This window comes from Pimephales promelas, chromosome 3 (genome assembly GCF_988280905.1).
Source record: "Pimephales promelas chromosome 3, fPimPro1.hap1.1, whole genome shotgun sequence".
Taxonomy (NCBI): Eukaryota; Metazoa; Chordata; class Actinopteri; order Cypriniformes; family Leuciscidae; genus Pimephales; species Pimephales promelas.
The window spans coordinates 44,572,579-44,590,023 of record NC_142771.1 but is presented as its reverse complement, the minus strand read 5'-3'; the positions used below and the strand labels follow the sequence as shown (position 1 = coordinate 44,590,023).

Here is a 17,445-nt window from a genome sequence, read left to right as displayed (position 1 = left end):
CTGTTCCGTTAGGTTAACACCCTTGGACATTCGCGGCAGTAATCACAGCCGATTTGTGAAGTTTAAGACAAAAACGCTAAACTACCAAAAACTATAAGTAGACATGGACATAGAATTCACTAAGCTGGACGAACTTACCTTCAATTTAGAGGAAAAGATGGGTTCCCCAGCGATCATGACGGCGAAGCAGGCTGAATATCTGTGTAGTTACTTTCTGCTTAAAAAACACGCCACATGCCTGGCACGTTGCCTCAGCCAATCAGAGTGGCTGACGTTACAGGTTGGATTATGACGATATGCTGCCTCAGCCAATCAGAGTTACGTTCACTGGTTTTTGACTCAGGTTGAAAGGCTGTCGCCGGTGTGGTGAAGAGATGGGTCCCCCTGAAGAGACGAGTCCCACCTTAGGACCCCATAGTATGCCAGTAGTATGCCTGATCAAAATATGTTCTCGCGATAACTTGATAAAAGCAGTTTGTTGCCCTCAAGTAATACGTTTATTTGTTTAGCGCTTTTCAAGTAAAACCTTTATTTGTTTAGCGCTTTTCATAGTAGGTTGCGTCAACAGCAGAGGAGAAAGTCCGCGAAATTTTATAAATATTAATAAATATTACTGTTATTTTGTCATGAAATGTAATTTTAAGAGTTTAAAAGTTGATAAAATAGTTGTTTAAAGCTCAAATCTGTGGTTTATTTATAAAGATAGCGCCTTTTTAAAACATTGTTCTGATTTAGATTTGTTCTGTAGCCTGCTGACTTGTTGACTGAATCTTAACTTGTTTTATTTCTTGACTTGTATGAGCTTATTTTACCTTTTAGGCTACTTATTAATAATGTCTATTATTGATCAATAAAACTGAAATTTAACAAAAAGTGACAGGATTGTGTCATATTATTTCATGTACCTTATATACGAATTTTTGATAACACTTTAGAATACGGTTGGTGAATAACTACCCAGATAGCCACTGGACGCTGTAACGGAACAGGGCCGCAATCGCAAAACGATAAAGCCGGGTCTGGCCCGCTTCCGCCTCACGGACTCGTTCCTGAGTCCAAACGCACATCGGGCCGAAGCCGTTTCTGGTCTGTTTTTAGGGGTTGTTGCGGATATGTGCCAGCGCCGATCCAGCACCGCCTGATCATCCCGTTACAGATGCGTAACGGGTGCGTGAAGCGATTCCGCCTACCGGAGCTGTGCCGGATGTGTTACGATTCTGCTTAAATCACCACTGGATTGTCATTTTGCCTTATTTTCGGCATTGAGTAACCTATATGCTATACATAGTCCTACATTTTCACAGTCTGTGGAATGTCCAGAATTTTTTTTTTCACTAAGGCTATGGCTATAATAAAAAGCTTAACTTGACTTGATAAAGGCTAGTTGGAGAAATGCAGGCTTAGGCTATGGCTGAACTAAATCGTTTTAATGATTAAAACGCATACTAAAACAAAGTGAACACAGTTAAGAAACACAGAATTAATGACCACGAATTCATAGATTTAATTATAAAAATGAACAACAATGAACAAAGTCAACAATAAACAAAGAACACAGTCAACAACAAACATATAGCCTAATTAACGGGTAAAAAACGCACAGGCTATTAACAAAAAAAAAAACAAAAAACAAAAAAAACATGCACTTAAACAAAATCAATGTGTGGGTGCAGTGGCAGCTGTAATTGCTGCTCTTGCTGCTGACGCGCCAGTCTCTCCTGGCGCCCTCCGCTCCTGTCCGCCGAAAGTGCAAACCACCGAATTGCGTGCCTCCAGATTTCTGCTTCTGTTGCAGTTGTTGTCAGTGCACATTTGCGCACTGCACCTGGAAAACAGCATTACTGATTAGCAGGGTTGTGCTTGTGCAGTGTTGGGAGTAACGCGCTACAAAAGTAATACATTATAGTAACATTACTTTTTGCTGTAACGCAGTAGTGTAAGGCATTACTAATCGATTTTCAGTAATATTTTACTCGTTAAAGGTGCCCTATAATGTGAAATTGAATTTATGTTGGCATAGTTAAATAACAAGAGTTCAGTACATGGACATACAGTGAGTCTGAAACATCATTATTTTCTCCTTCTTACTTCGTTTTTGTAAAAGACCCCTGAAAAACAGGCGAATCTCCACATAATACTGACTCTGACGTAAAAGTCAGGATCATTAATATGTATGACCCAAAATATTTGCATATGCCAGCCCATGTTCAGTGACAGACGAGACGGAGCTGCGCAGTCGAAGCATGGTCGTTGATCAATGTTCGGATGTACACGTGAACACAAAAGTAGGCTATTTTTAGTTCCTTCGTCCGACCGAGCCTCTGAAGAAACAATGGATTAATTTTATTTTCTCTGGAAATTTTCAAACATTTCACCGACGGCTTTCCTCAACTTGCCAAGAGCTGGCCGGATCGAGCTGATGTGTTGTTCAAGTTCAGACAGGTAATATTTCACTTTAAAATCGTTCAATACTGTTTTTGTATCAGTAAGTCAGGCAGTGATTAAAAATCAACTTCACATTGTTTCTTTTAGTAGGATGAAAAACAAATCTTATTTAAATTGTGAATTATAAACAGAAAGAAAGCGATCAAAGAACAATCACAGCGCGAGTTTATCTGGACACTTGCCAAACTCGTTAGGAATTCAATGACGCACGTTACACTGCACAACGAAACTAACGTTCGTGTCTGCTGCATTAGAGATTAGAGAGACTGCATTGCAATGATAAGATCTTCACCACATTCACGAGATCAACATATGTGCATTAGGCTATTCGTTCTGTTTTCTTTCCGTAGTAAACAGTTAGGTTTAGGTGGCATTTTTCATGTTTTCATCGCAATCATGTTTTTGATGCGGTGGCGACGCGTTCATATAACATAATTAAAGCACCTAAAAGCTGATGAAAAAGCAATGATTATGAATATGTCAAATATAGCAAGGAGACATTTTAATTGTTTATTAATAAAGAACTTGACTGACTTACGATCTTCGCAGTAGGCTGAATGCGCCAGAGAGATGCACAGAGCAGAGCACTCTGTTTTCTTTCGTTTTGAATTGTTCTGTGTACAGTTAGACATTTCAATATAGATATATTTTTTTTCAGGTCTGTGAATAAGCTAAAGACTACTTATACACCTGGAGTTTCGATTCACGAGGCGCTCCAGTTCACAAGCCTGCGCCTCCTATCCGTGTTGTAATAGTCTTTGTCTGCTATATTTACTTCTTATTTATTAAATTCAGGCAATTGGTGTATTAAACATTGGTTAAATTTAAGAGACAATTAATAAAAAACGAAATTCCCTTAAAGAAAAGCTTTGTGTCTTCTGTTTGAGGTCTGTGAAAGTTTTATAGGAGTCTTTTGTGCCGCTTCAGAGCGCTCGCGTCCGTATAACAGAGAACTCACGTCTGTAACATTATTTTTTCCCTCATAAATGCGAACAGGAATAATAAAATAAAAATGAATATTTTATGTTGTGGAGAGCTAACCCTTCTTCGTCGAATTTGCGCAGTGTAATTCACTGAATTACAAAATATGTATTGCCTTTAACGTTTTTGCGTGTCTATTTCCCTAACATATAAAACGCACGTGTTGACTGGTATTTTCTTATGTCTGGACTCCTTTAAAGGGATAGTTCACCCAAAAATGAAAATTCTGTCAGTATTTACTCACCCTCATGTTGTTCCAAACCTCTATGTGTTTATTTGTTCTGCTGAACACAAAGGAAGATATTTGGAAGAATGTTTTAATCAAACAGATCTCAATCCCCATTGACTACCATAGTAGGAAAAAATACACACTATGGTAGTCAATGGGGATTGAGATCTGTTTGATTAAAACATTCTTCCAAATATCTTTCTCTGTGTTCAGCAGAACAAATAAACACATAGAGGTTTAGAACAACATGAGGGTGAGTAAATACTGACAGAATTTTCATTTTTGGGTGAACTAACCCTTTAAAGGAGTAGCCTATTGATAAACAGACGTTTCTATATTGGTATATTAAATGCATTTTCTGAGAATTAAAATTTCAAGTTTGACTGCAAATGTCATGTCATTTATCATTTCTGTAAATCATTCATCCTCAACTAGTTTTGTGGTGTAGGTCTGTATTTTATAATGTTAACTTCAAATAATACTAGCCTAATTTAAAGATAAGGTAGCATTGGATCTGGAAGGATAACGCTGCAGTTGGGAGGGGTACGTCGCGATTCTGCAGGTTCGTGGATCTGAGTGTGGCGATTTTGGTTTCATATCGCATATCCCCAACGTTAAGTTCTACTTCTGATAGTTATTTTGGTGAAAGTAACACAAACGTTATACAGGAGTAATTTAACGCATTACAATTCTGAGACAGTAATATTGTAAGGTATGAATCACTTTTAAATAACAGTAACAAGTAATATATAATATAATGTATTACAGTTTGGAAGTAACTTGCACAACACTGGTTACTTCCAAACTGTTATACATTATTTATTACTTGTTACTGTTATTTAAAAGTAGGCTAATCCAGTCCAATGCTACCACATATTTAAATTACTATTAGTAGCCTATTATTTGAAGTTAACATTATAAAATACGTAGACCCACACCACAAAACTAGTTGAGGATAAATTATTTAAAATTTTAGGAATTCCAGCATTATGGACATGACATTTGCAGTCAAAACTTGAAAAATACATTCTCAGAAAATGCATTGAAACGTCTGTTTTTCCATAGGCTCCTCCCTGAAAGGAAATTAGAAAAAATATCAGTCTGCACATGCATTTTATATTTAATATTAGGGAAATAGACATTCATGCGTGACAAAAAGAATCTTTAACTTTTAGGAAGCAACGATTTTTGTAGTTGTAATTCTGTGAATTACACTAAGCAAATCAGATGAAGAAGGGTTGGCTCTGCACAGAATATAAAATATTCATTTTATTTTATTTTTTGCGTTCACATTTGAGGAAAAAGCAATGTTACAGAAGTGACAAGACTCCTTTAAAACTTCCAGAGACCTCACACAGAAGACACAAAGCCTTTCTTTAAAGGGAATTTCGTTTTTAATTAATTGTATCTTAAATTTAATCAATGTTTAATACACCAATTGTCTGGATTGAATAAAAAGAAGTAAAATAGCTGACAATTATAGATAATAACGTCCCGGAGGTGCAGGCTTGTGAACTGGAGCGCGTCTCAAACCGAAACTCAGCGTAAGGTAGCATATTCACGGACCTGAACAATATATCTATATTGAAATATCTACTTTTAAACAGATCAATTCAAAACGAAAGAAAACAGAGTGCTTTCTGCTTATGAAATTAAATGTGCATTTCTCTCTGCTGCATTCACTACTGCAAAGATCGCGAGTCAGCATCAGCATCGTCAACTTCATCTTGACTTTATTAATAAACAATTAAAATGTCTCCTTGCTATATTTTACATATTTGAGTAATCTGTAAGACTTCTGAGTGAATAAATATAAATTCACTTAGGACATTTGAAACAATAGCCTATACTTACGGCTGAGGAGGGTCCGTGATGCCATCCTGTGGAAGGCCCTCTTCTTGTTCACACCCTTCCAATTAATCGTGCGAGACAGGGGGCAGGAAAACATGTATGAAAGAATATTCCATGTCACCCTCTTCAAATCTACACCCCCGACAGCAGACAGGGTATTCACCTAGGGGCATGAAGATAGTTGGATCACCTTTTAAACAGGTAAGCCACTTTTTTGAAAGTTTTTTTTTTCTTTAGAATTAAGACATGTGGGTAATTGGATGATGGTTTTATCCATAACATTCAAATTACATCATCATAAAGAGCTTAGACTATTGTAGCACTAAATACTACTTTAGATTAATTAGATTTAGTACAAGATGATACAAGTGTCTTGAGAATACAATGAGAGCATATTGGGGGAATATGCTTACAAGGGCATGTTTCTGCCTATCGTTGGCAGGGTCCGCCAGCCAGGTCTCAAAGCGGTCCAGCTCTGCATCTGATTCCAGGGGGAAATGAAATTCCCCGGACCACTCAAAGGCTGCTGGTTGGAGGCCGTTATTGACCTTGGCCATTAGCAGGTTCACGGTGGTGGCGAGTTGGGCAACCTGCTGCTTTAGGTTTTCCAAAAGTAATAGGCCATGTAGCTGAGCCGCTGAAACATTGTGAAAGTTGAAAAAAATGTGTTAATCTGGAGAAAAGACTCAGGTTATTTAAACATGAAAGGGTTAGTTCACCCAAAAATGAAAATTCTATTATCGTTTACTCACCCTCATGTTGTTCCAAACCTCTATGTGTTTATTTGTTCTGCTGAACACAGAGGAAGATATTTGGAAGAATGTTTTAATCAAACAGATCTCAATCCCTATTGACTACCATATGTATTTTTTCCTACTATAATAGTCAATGGGGAATGAGATCTGTTTGATTAAAACATTCTTCCAAATATCTTCCTCTGTGTTCAGCAGAACAAATAAACACATAGAGGTTTGGAACAACATGAGGGTGAGCTAACAATGATAGAATTTTCATTTTTGGGTGAACTATCCCTTTAAGGAAATAATACACACAATGATGGTCAATAAATCAACCTACAGCTGTACTATACTTATATATATACAGTACAGACCAAAAGTTTGGACACACCTTCAATGCGTTTCCTTTATTTTCATGGCTATTTACATTGTAGATTCTTATTAGCTACTATATATATATATATATATATATATATATATATATATATATATATATATATATATATATATATATATAGATGTTGTAAACATTGTTAACATTCCTTTTTTTATTTCTTACGTGTGCAAGGAATTGGCCCTGTTTCATGGCCAACTCTGAAAGTTGGCTTGAAGAGGAGGTGACCTCCAGGCTCTCCACCACCGCTGGCTAATTGAGGAAAGGTATGTAAATGTTAAAATCAGAAAACAAGAAAAAAAAAGTATGGATATTTATTGTACACATGTACTAAATTTGTATGAAAAAGTCACCATGTGAATAGGGGAAGCCCATATTAATGTCAAACACTGGACTCAAGTGTTGAGGTGGTGGTGGTGTTGACTGGTGCGCTGAGTGTTGAGGTGGTGGTGGTGTTGACTGGTGCGCTGAGCTATTGATTACTAGATGAACATTGAGGGAAAATGATAACAAGAGAGGCAGATTGTCAGACAAGGACAGAAATTAACAGGACAGAACATCACCTTTGTACTTTCATTTGTATTGTAATTTTGCTACAGAGCACGATTCCTACCATTGAAGGGGTCTGACTCCCTCCTCACATTCCAGCTTATGTCTGTAAAGGTTTCCTGTCCTGTGTTGTCCAGAGACTCCTGACCCATGTCCACTGCGATGTCCACTTTTGATAAATGAAAACCGTGAATCAACATATTGCAGTGGTACAAATCACAGGACTGTACATTGTTGCAGTTGGCAATCAAAACTTACAGAGGGGGGCTGGAGGGAGACTAGGAAGGGTAGCGCTAATAGCGAGTGGTTGAGGCCGAGGCCGAGGCCGAGGCCGAGAATCTGGTCTTCTTTTTGGAGTCTTCTCAGTTTCAGAGTCAGTACTGCCGTTTTCAAATCCTGGGTAACTGGTGAAGACAGAGGTCAAATTGTAATGACAAGGCAATAGCGTCATTTACTGGGCAGGCATGAACAAAGGCTTTTTTTTGTACAAACCCATCCCCAGCCATAGCTTTTGCAGTAATACAACAATTATCTATAATGTACATACTGTGTCACTTTTCTTCTCCTTTTTGTCATTGAGCTCTCATCCTCTGACTGGAGGACTGTCGTTCCATTTCTGTTGTAGTCCTTCAGCTTTTGCCTTGCCTTACTGAAGTCATCTACTATTATGAAAAAAAATAAAAATTAAGAAAGACAGATATGGAAATAATTAGGGATAAATTAAGTAAGGCATAACTGTTGTTCTAACATGTAAAGACATAGAATTACCCTGTTTGTTTGTTTATTTACCTTTTTCAAAGAGTGTTCTTATTTTGAAGATTTTCCAGCCAGGGCCTGGCATTTCATGCCTCTTTATGGCCTTTTGGGTTTTTTCCTCAGAAATGAATGTTGGCCAAAAACATTCATCACCTTTAACCCATGACCTTGGCACAACTTCTGTAATGTCCTCGTCGAGGAAAATTACTCCACAAAATGTCTTTTAGAAATCATTGTGTAAAAAAAAAAAGATGATTAAAAAAATACATAACTGAACTGAACTATGATTTCCAAAGAAAAAGTCTCTAGTCCTTCATATGAAACAATGGTATGACCACCATTGCCTCATTGAAAGGGACAGCTATGCATTTTTGTGTGAAAGATGACAGTTTGGAGAATTTTATCTCATGGCCTAGGTCAGCTGGTATCACAATGTTTAAAATGTCTGAATTAAAAGGATAGGTAAAAAATGTTTCAACCATCCCGTACTGTCTGTAGGCAATTGTGATATCACTGTGACAGTCAATTATATTAATAATTTGACACACATTTTTGCCCATCAGAAATGTGTTGTTTCGACATGTTGTGGTCATGGTGAACCTCTCTGATATCAGTTCATCATACTGGTGACAGATCAAGTTTGGTACTGGTATAGGGCCTCGGGCATGTTCTTTGCACAATTTGATGGGCTGGTCACTTGTAACACCACCATTTGATCCCTCGGACAGGCGTCTGATTATTTGGGCCAGGGGATTTGAGGGTTTGCGTACAAAACCCTTGAGTTTTTGCAAATAATTTTCATATGGAAAGGATGATATAACATCCAGATTGCCAAAATGTTTTGCATCCTGTGCAAGATGGGTCAACCCATGCACATTGTACACTAACTGATCATTTCCATACAGGCGGGCAAAATGTTCCACAAAAGCATGAAGGAGGCTGTTGGCATATTCGTTGTACTTTCTGGCAAAGAAAGGGGAGACCAGCATTGCCATGGCTGTCGACAGCAGCAGGAAGTTTGCATATAGATCAGGTCTTAACACCTCGCGCAACACCACCGGCCCTGTGTATAAGAGAAACTGACGGAACTCCGTCGCCTTCCACCTATCCACTTCGTTCAGTGCTCTTGGCCTTCTAGCAAATTCCGAAGGAATGTGGGGTCTTAAGCTTAGAAGATTTCTGGATATTCTCTCCACGTCTCTCCCTGGTACACGGACAGTCAGAGGACCTTTCATCCACAGAAAGATAAGGCGCCTTACCACCCCCAAGCACACCAGGTGCATGTAGTCCAGTGGGACTTGGGACACCAAACCAAAATGTACATTTGTGAAGGCATGAGGACCATGGTGATGTTCCTCATCCTCCTGCCTGGCAAATGCCTCATCAGACCGTGTTTGGCTATTCATGAGGGGGTATGTCATGCGGTGGTTGAGGTACACCCCACTCTGAATACACTTGTCACAGCCATAGTAACCGTTAAAAGCCTTTGTGACTTTCACAAAGGATTTTGCCGGTGCGTCACAGATCATTGAATGAACTTTTAAAGTGAGCCTTTTCCCCTCAAATGTAAACCCCTCCTGTAATTGTGAGAGTTCATTTGCCAAATCTGTGAGATACATTTTAGATGAATCAGGTTTCTTTATACCTGAGTACATCCCAATGACTACAGGTTCTTTCATGGGTACTCCAACCAATCTACCTAAAATGGGCCACAACTGAAGACCTGAACTTTTAAAAAGTGGCAGGCCATCCACTGACATTTGAAGATATAAACAACATCCATCGACAAGCTTGTCTTTCCACTGGGAAAGGGTATGTTTTAACGCCTCAATAATGCCAATGTAGTGGTAAAGGCCACCGCAGAGCTCCCTAACAGAATAATCTCTTCTTGTTTTAAGAAGAGTTCGTGCATCTTTTGGCAAGTCACAGTGGTGGATCTTTAATATTGCCAAGAGAGCCGAAAGTGCGATATGGGAAATGCAATATGTTAATGCCCAGTTGGAAAGGCGATTTATGAGTTTTTCTGGTTCCTCCCAGTCAGATACTTCTTCTACATCACTATCATCTTGATAATAAGATCTATCCTCTGGGTCAGACACAACAGCTGCCATTGGATCTAATCCAAGATTTTCTTCCATGATTTCATTTTCAAGTTCTGCAACATCATCTGTTGGAGACCCAATATCTCTGGGAGGAAGTGTGGCTGCAAGTGTTTCCTGGCCGATATCAATTAACCTTCTATTAAGGTCTACCCTGGCTCTTCTCCTCAATGCTGAACTGGAAACAGGTGTCTTGCGTCTATTCATTTTTTACATTTAGGTAGCCTAACGATCTCGAATGGAAATTGAATAAAAAAAAAAAAAAAAAAAAAAATATATATATATATATATATATATATATATATATAAAAAGTATGGAGTTTGAAATTGAAATGAAAATCTGAGTATTATACCTTCGTCTCAACAGTTTGCATCATGTTTTCAGCATCTGGAAAAAGAAATGGAAAGTATGTTGTAAGTTGTTGTCTTGCTTAATTTTATTTATTATGTGACTGGAAAAGTTGTCTGGTTTATCAAAAATAAAGATTTGGTAACAAGTATAACATTTATTTGTCTGTCTGTCTATCTATCTATCTATCAACGGCTGACTCAGGAGACTCACGTTTGTTTACAAGAAAATGAAAGTAAAATACCAATAACAAAATTGTAATTGTAAGGTTTAATTGTAATTGGGGAAGGCTAAATGAGAAAAATAGTGGTAATGGTCTTTGTTCAGTGTAAGGTTGGAGGCATGTACATTCAGATGTATTTCTAAATTATGTAGGCTAAAAGGCTCAAAAGGCTTTAATGTATGTTTGATTTCAGTAACATACTTTGGCCATGAATAAAAAAAAAATCATAATCACAATTAATTTATTTTTAGTCCAGGCAAAGTAGCATTTTACGACAGACTAACATCCAGCACAACATACTAAAATTCCTAAGAAATCCTAGTTCAGGAAATATGTTAATTTATCATCAATCCAATGTGTGCCAATAAGGCCAGGCGACAATACACATTTTTTTCCCTTTACTCCTATCAAAATTAACTTTATGAAAGTACCCATGAAAAGTATTTTATTTGTTTATTTTAATTTTTTTTTATTACAAGTGTCTTTGAAAATTAATTGTAATATGCAAATATGGGGTGTGTTGTTACTGGCTGGCACACATTTCGGATTGATGACAAATTAACATATTTGCTCAACTAGGATTTCTTAGGACTTTTAGTAGGCTATGTTGTTCTGGACACAAGGGCGTAGGAACGTCTTTGACATTGGGGGGGACATACTGGCCACTATGAATCAACGTCTATCCCACCACCATAATAGTAACATAGTTTGGTGATGTGGTACATGCAGTGGTGGTCTGTTTTGGGGCCCCCTCCCACTACGTGAAGTCACCTGTGCTTGACGATTATTGACACAAATGTCATGCAATAATGATACATTATAAATGAATACAGTGTTAATACAAAATAAATACTTCATTAAAAAATAGATGCCTACTTAAATAAAAAAGTTTTAACTTTTACTTAACTCTTTTACTAACTCTTTGAAACTTCTTAAAACAAACTGTGTCAAAATATATAAAAATAAATTATTTGCTAAAATAATGACAAAGCTCAGAAATCAATAACAAAATAAGAGCACGGGTTCAATAATGACAATTATTGTTTAAAATATTATTATTTCTCAACTTTCTCAATACAGTGTAACTGTCCTCAAAATCTTTTTTATTATTATTATTGTAACAGACTTTTTTGGGTTGTAAATGACATAATCCAACAAAGTCTGTTAACACCGGTAATGATGTACTAGCACTCGTTGTATGTGTGTATGCAATGTATTTTCCCCTCGAGGCTTGCCGTAGATGGGTCATGCGCACTTGGTATGGTCGCGGGATTTTGGAGATCTGATGTGTGGTATAATAATAAAGTGAAGAAGAGTTCAAACTGCTGTGTTTATTATTTATTCAAACTGCAAACAAAGGTATGTGATATTATAAGTAACATGGAGCTAATAACAAAAATAACATTGTCAGATTAGATAAATCATGTAGGTTCCAGTTTAAAGCTGGTGCGTTTCTAGTGTAACGTTAACTTCTCTCTACCAATCAGATGCTCCGGTGATGAGTGAAATATATGAAGCGAATGGTGATTATTCAAACATGAAATGGGAAGGTTTAATGGTTTAACCTAACTATGACTCTGGGTTTGACTTGCTGGCAAAACTGTATATCTTCTTTGTCGCGCTTTAAAAATAAAAGTTCCAAATGTACAGTTTTTGTTCCTGTGGTAGGTTAGGTATGGATTTTTTTGGGTGGGACACATGCCGCATTTTTCCATATTGAGGGGGACACGTCTCCCCCCCCCCGGTTCCTACGCCAGTGTCTGACACCTCATAGAAATTATCTATGCAGAAAAAAAATTTGGATCCAAAATGAGTTAATTAGTTTGCCTGGACTATGTGTTTTATTCTCCATTTTTACAAAAAAGCACGGACTGCTGGGAAATCTGACGAATCATTTTATTTCTCATCGTGACGTATTCTGATCTACGTCCTCGAATGTTATTGCTAGGTTTGTCTTTCTGAGAGGTGGCACCGTTAATGCACCGTTAAGTTTGCCAACTGCCATTAAAACACAAAAATAAGTTTTTTCTGAGAGTGTCTAACTTAATTGTTAACAGCCAAGCAACTGCAATGTTCAGCAATCCAAATAGTGGTGCTCAAAAATGAAAAAGATAAGAAGCTGCAGGTTGTGGCATCAGTGATTGACACTGCTAGATGATGGCTAGCTGGGAGCAATCAAGCGAGTGTTTAAATGGTCGGTCAAGGTGTAAAATTAATGGTGTCATTTTCACGAATGTGTGCCTGCAATTATCAGCGCTTTAACGGCATAGCGGCTAAAGCTAATGTCCGAGACCGAAAACCGGGGACTCCCAAAATTTTGGAAAAAACGGGGACATTTTTAGTTTGACTGTAAATCTGATTAAAATACATCTTCCAAAAAAAAAACAAAAAAAACAGGGACAGGTAACAGTTTTTTCTGAATTTTCCCGGAGGCAACCAAAAATGGGGACTGACTGTCCCATAAACCGCGGGGACGTCTGGGCATCCTAACTAATTACCTTTTAAAATTCAGCACATTAACGCAAATATATGCCATTAAAAAGTTGGTTTGGTTATCCTAATCGGGTCTATTCTGTGCTACACCCTATTTGTATAGCGCAGTAGGGCTATAGCAGATGCGTCTTTAACACACTTTATGATTCGCAAATACTATAACAAGCCTGTAACTGCTATCTATAAAGCAAACAGCATTTCACTTGCACTTTTAAGTAATAGACAGTAAATTAGAATGAACACATACAAATAGATGTACATAATAAACACATAGAATAAACACATAAAAACTTACGTGTGGTAGCCTAGCAGGTCAGTTAAATCTGCGTTGAGCTTGGTTTGATGATGATATCTTTTTTCTTTTTTTTTGGGCGCTTCTGGCTGAAGTCCGTAGTACGGATGTGGACCGTATCTGCAAGACGACAGTCAAGCGAGACCCAACGTTCACTTGGCGCTGTCGTGAAACGGACCTAAAACGGAGCTCAAACTGCTGTGCTGTAACGGACCTTATAGCATCACAAAATTTTGCTGTATAGTTTTTAAACACGAATAATATTGCTCAGCTTAATGACAATACATTTATCTCATGCTCTAGATAGAAAAAAAATATGCAGACAACCATGTTGTTTTGAAAATGTTTATTGCACGGAGTTCTTCACACAGTTTGAGAAAAGTATTTCGGATGTGGTCCACATCAGGTAGTCTCTGTCAAAACAGTGTTGGCTCAAATTCGTTTTGCAGATATGGGCCAGAACAGTTTTTAGCCCTTTTTAAAATGCAGTCGGCTCAGATATGTATCACAGATTCGGGCCACACCAGTGTGAAAACAGTATCGGCTCAGATTCATATTGCAGTTCTGGACCAAATCAGTGTCAGACACAGCTTGTCTTTCAGTTACATATCGGAAAAGTGATCTGGGCCAGATCTGTAAAATGGTATAAATACTGAACTGATGGCAGCTAGAATGTTTAAGCTGAAACTTATATCTGGTACGGATCTGGTTCACAATCAGAAAACTTCTCTAAGATAAAAACGGAGGCAAGGGGCTTAAAACGGATCCGGGCCAAATGTAATTGCTATCTGGGTACACAAGAACTAATGAGTAACACAATATTAACAATCTAGTAACTATTATTAACTAACAAGAAACTCTGATTAACGAACTAATAAGTAATAGCGCACAGACGAAAGTGGTAGTTCACTATTAAGTAATTAATAACTACAATTTTTTTAATACTTCCCAGAGAACTACTGAAAAAGTTTATTAACAATCTAGTAACTACTATTAACTAAAAGAAACTCTTATTAACGAATTAGTAAGTAATAGCTCACAGATGAAAGTGTTATTAGATACTTCTGTGGGAATTACTAATTATTTGGATTCGTATTATAAAGTGAAGATCATTGGAACTAACTAGTAATGACTCAAGTGTTACTACATGATCTAGTCATGATTTGTGCAACCGTTTGAGATTTTTGGTGAACTTTAGTAACTTTTAGAAAATGTCTTTAGTAACACTTGAGTCATTACTAGTAGAATACTGAAGAATGGGATGTCACCACTTCTTTTTCTGTCTGTTGAGAAAAATCAACACCAGTGACTGATCACATCTTCTTTTCATCAGTTAGGGTACACCAGTAACTGAACAGAAACTGTTTAGAAAAATAAGAACATGATACATGATAGAGACATGTACAGGAAAGAGCAAGACAATTATAATAATCATTAATAATATAAATATCAAATCTGTTTTCTGTATCATAGTTAGGATGGGATTCTGTGGCACTCATTTGTGTGGTTTCAGCAGTGGTGAATAAATGTAAATGTATTTTGATGATCCATTGTTTTTAATCTTTTTGTACATAGTTTATGCTATTTTATCAACTTAACGCTGTATCCTCCAATAAAGTGTTGTGTATTAAAGTATTGTAAACATGGTGTGAACGTGGTGTTCAGTTCTACAATGAATAAAATATTTTACTAGGCTCATACGAGTTTATTTCCTATAATAGACGAAAAAATCCTAGCCTATCTACTGCATTAAAAATGGAAGCAAGCACATTACTGATGTCAGAAATGTAAGACACAAGAAGATTAAATTTTGGCAAAAAAATTATCAAAGTTTGTTTTTCATGATGGACAGATATGCTGCACTTCCACAGAGGGACAGTAACACCCCTGGTTAGGATACAATTGACAGGATACTTTCTCTTGCTGTGTTTACTAAATAATGTTGGACACAATTTTCAGACACTTATGTAAAAGTGGGAAAAACTTTTTTTTTTTTTTATTTTAAACCATACAAGTCCGACAAAACTGAAGAGATTTCGCTGTCTGTCCTAACACACCACACAGAGACAGATGCGCACAACCGTGGATATTCCACTGTCCATGAACCCACTATTTAGTACAATGGAATATGTGCTACGTGGGATGTCCATAGCTCAGGTCAGGAGAGGTGTAGAGAGCCAGGACTTGTCTCATTGCCCTCATCAGAATCAGACATTTTTCTGTCGCCATCCACAATGAATAGGCTCATCACGAACGGGGGTTAGGAAACGCTTAGAAAGCGGCTAGGGCCCTCAAACTCCGGGGCCTGACTCAAGGTCCCTAGACGACGGAACTCGCCAAGTTTCGGGGTCCTGTGACCTTCCGTGTCCTTATGGCAGCTCGTTTCGTTAGTTTGACCTTTTTGACCCCTGTCAGTTTTAAAATTAGCTTTTTTTCAGCCTTTTTCAACCTTTCGACTATTGAACGAGGTCCCAGGGCCACCAAACTTTCCCACCCGCACCAGGGGTCCATGGCAAGATGAAAAATGTTGCCCCCCTAGTCGCAAGGCCATTGCTAAGCGGTGTCCACGAAACCACTATGGCAAGTACAGTCATTAAATGGGCAAGTGGGATTTTGACAGAAAGGTCCCAGGGGCCCCAAATTCAGCAAGCTGACCCTTGGGCCCTACCCAAGTGACATACCGAAAGCGCTGGGCTCTAGGGCTAAGACAACACTTTTTTACCCTTTAACCCTAATCTCAGCCCTACAGTCTCTTTGACTCATGTACCTTAAGAGCCTTTTGAGTGAAAGTTGGTTAAAAGTGGCACACTTGCTACAGGAAGGTTCTAGGTTTTCACCCTTCGCCGTGCATCGGGGACCCATGGAGGGTCCAAATCTCAAATCTCAATGTACCATGACCCTGCATCTGCGTACGGGGGCCGTCCCACGGGCCACTTATCGGCATAGCGATTTCGCAGACAAGTTTCCCTTTTTCGTTCTTTCGACCACCACCAAACGTTTCCGCCCGCACCAGGGGGGCGTGGCAGAAAAACGGTGCCCCCTAGTTGATCGGCCATTTCGAAGAGGTGCCCGCGAAACCACTATGGAAAAATACATTAATTTAATGGGCGAGTGGGATTTTTACAGAAATGTCCCAGGGGCTCCAAATTCAGCAAGCTGACCATTGGGCCCTCCCCGAGCGACATACTGAAAGCGCCAGGCTCTTGAGCGAAGTCAAAACATTGTCAGCCTCTAACCCTTACGCTAACCCTAACTCACGGCCGCTTCTTTGACCTTGTGACCCCTGAACGAGGTCCTAGGGCCACCAAACTTTTCGTCCCGAGCGACATACCGAAAGCACCGGGCTCTAGAGCCAAGGCAAATGTTTTTTAGCCTCTGTGCAAAATTTCTTGCTCAAGGATGTTTCAATCCCACCCTGAAAGAGCCTTTCAGGCTCTTAAATGATTTGATGAAGGGGGAGGGGCGATTTTTAGCAAAGGCCCTAGAGTTCCATGCTTCGGGGCCCTGTGTCAGGGGCCCCTAGAGAGTTGGAATCTGATATCCCAAGTTACCACGACCCTGCGTCTGCATACAGGGGCTGTCCCACGGGCCATTAAAAAGGCATAGCGGTTTCGCAGATGGGCTTTTTTCGGCCTTTCGGCCCCTGAACGAGGTCCCAGGGCCACCAAACTTTTCAAACAAAAAAATCCTTGTAGCCTATATCTACTGCATTAAAAATGGACGCATACACAATAAAAAAAAAATTTTGTCCATAATGAAGTATGCCAGTGTTTCCCAACCCTGTTCCTGGCGGCACACCAACACTGCGTGTATTCTTTGTCTCCCTTATCAAACACACCTGATTCAACTCATCAGCTCATAATCAGATGGGTTAATGAGCTGATGAGTTGAATCAGGTGTGTTTGAGGAGACAAAGAATACGCGCAGTGGTGTGCCGCCAGAAACAGGGTTGGGAAACACTGAAAGTATGCACTTCAAAATGGACAATATACTGCTCTTCCACAGGGGTCCAGTAACACCCCTGGTTAGGATACAATTGACAGGATA

At 38.6% G+C, this 17,445-nt stretch overlaps 2 protein-coding genes and 1 long non-coding RNA gene across 3 annotated transcripts in view; all 3 read right to left on the bottom strand.

The window, feature by feature from the left end:
- Positions 1-17,445, bottom strand: part of LOC148982117 (uncharacterized) — a 252,742-nt gene that overhangs the window by 2,108 nt on the left and 233,189 nt on the right. Inside the window, exon 2 of the long non-coding RNA XR_016155240.1 lies at positions 139-483. This is a non-coding gene — a long non-coding RNA (uncharacterized LOC148982117). The remainder of the gene's footprint in view (positions 1-138; positions 484-17,445) is intronic.
- On the bottom strand, positions 1,413-7,692 carry LOC120491086 (uncharacterized). Its single transcript, XM_089129326.1, has 8 exons — positions 7,679-7,692; positions 7,445-7,590; positions 7,251-7,355; positions 6,991-7,119; positions 6,803-6,889; positions 5,920-6,143; positions 5,510-5,669; positions 1,413-1,825 (listed from the first exon to the last, which is right to left on the bottom strand). Exons 1-8 carry the CDS (start codon positions 7,690-7,692, stop codon positions 1,647-1,649), a joined length of 1,044 nt encoding a protein of 347 aa, XP_088985452.1. The 3' UTR covers positions 1,413-1,646.
- Positions 8,225-10,309, bottom strand: LOC148982118 (uncharacterized). Its single transcript, XM_089128951.1, has one exon. The coding sequence runs from the start codon at positions 10,246-10,248 to the stop codon at positions 8,248-8,250; it is 2,001 nt and encodes a 666-aa protein (XP_088985077.1). The 5' UTR covers positions 10,249-10,309; the 3' UTR covers positions 8,225-8,247.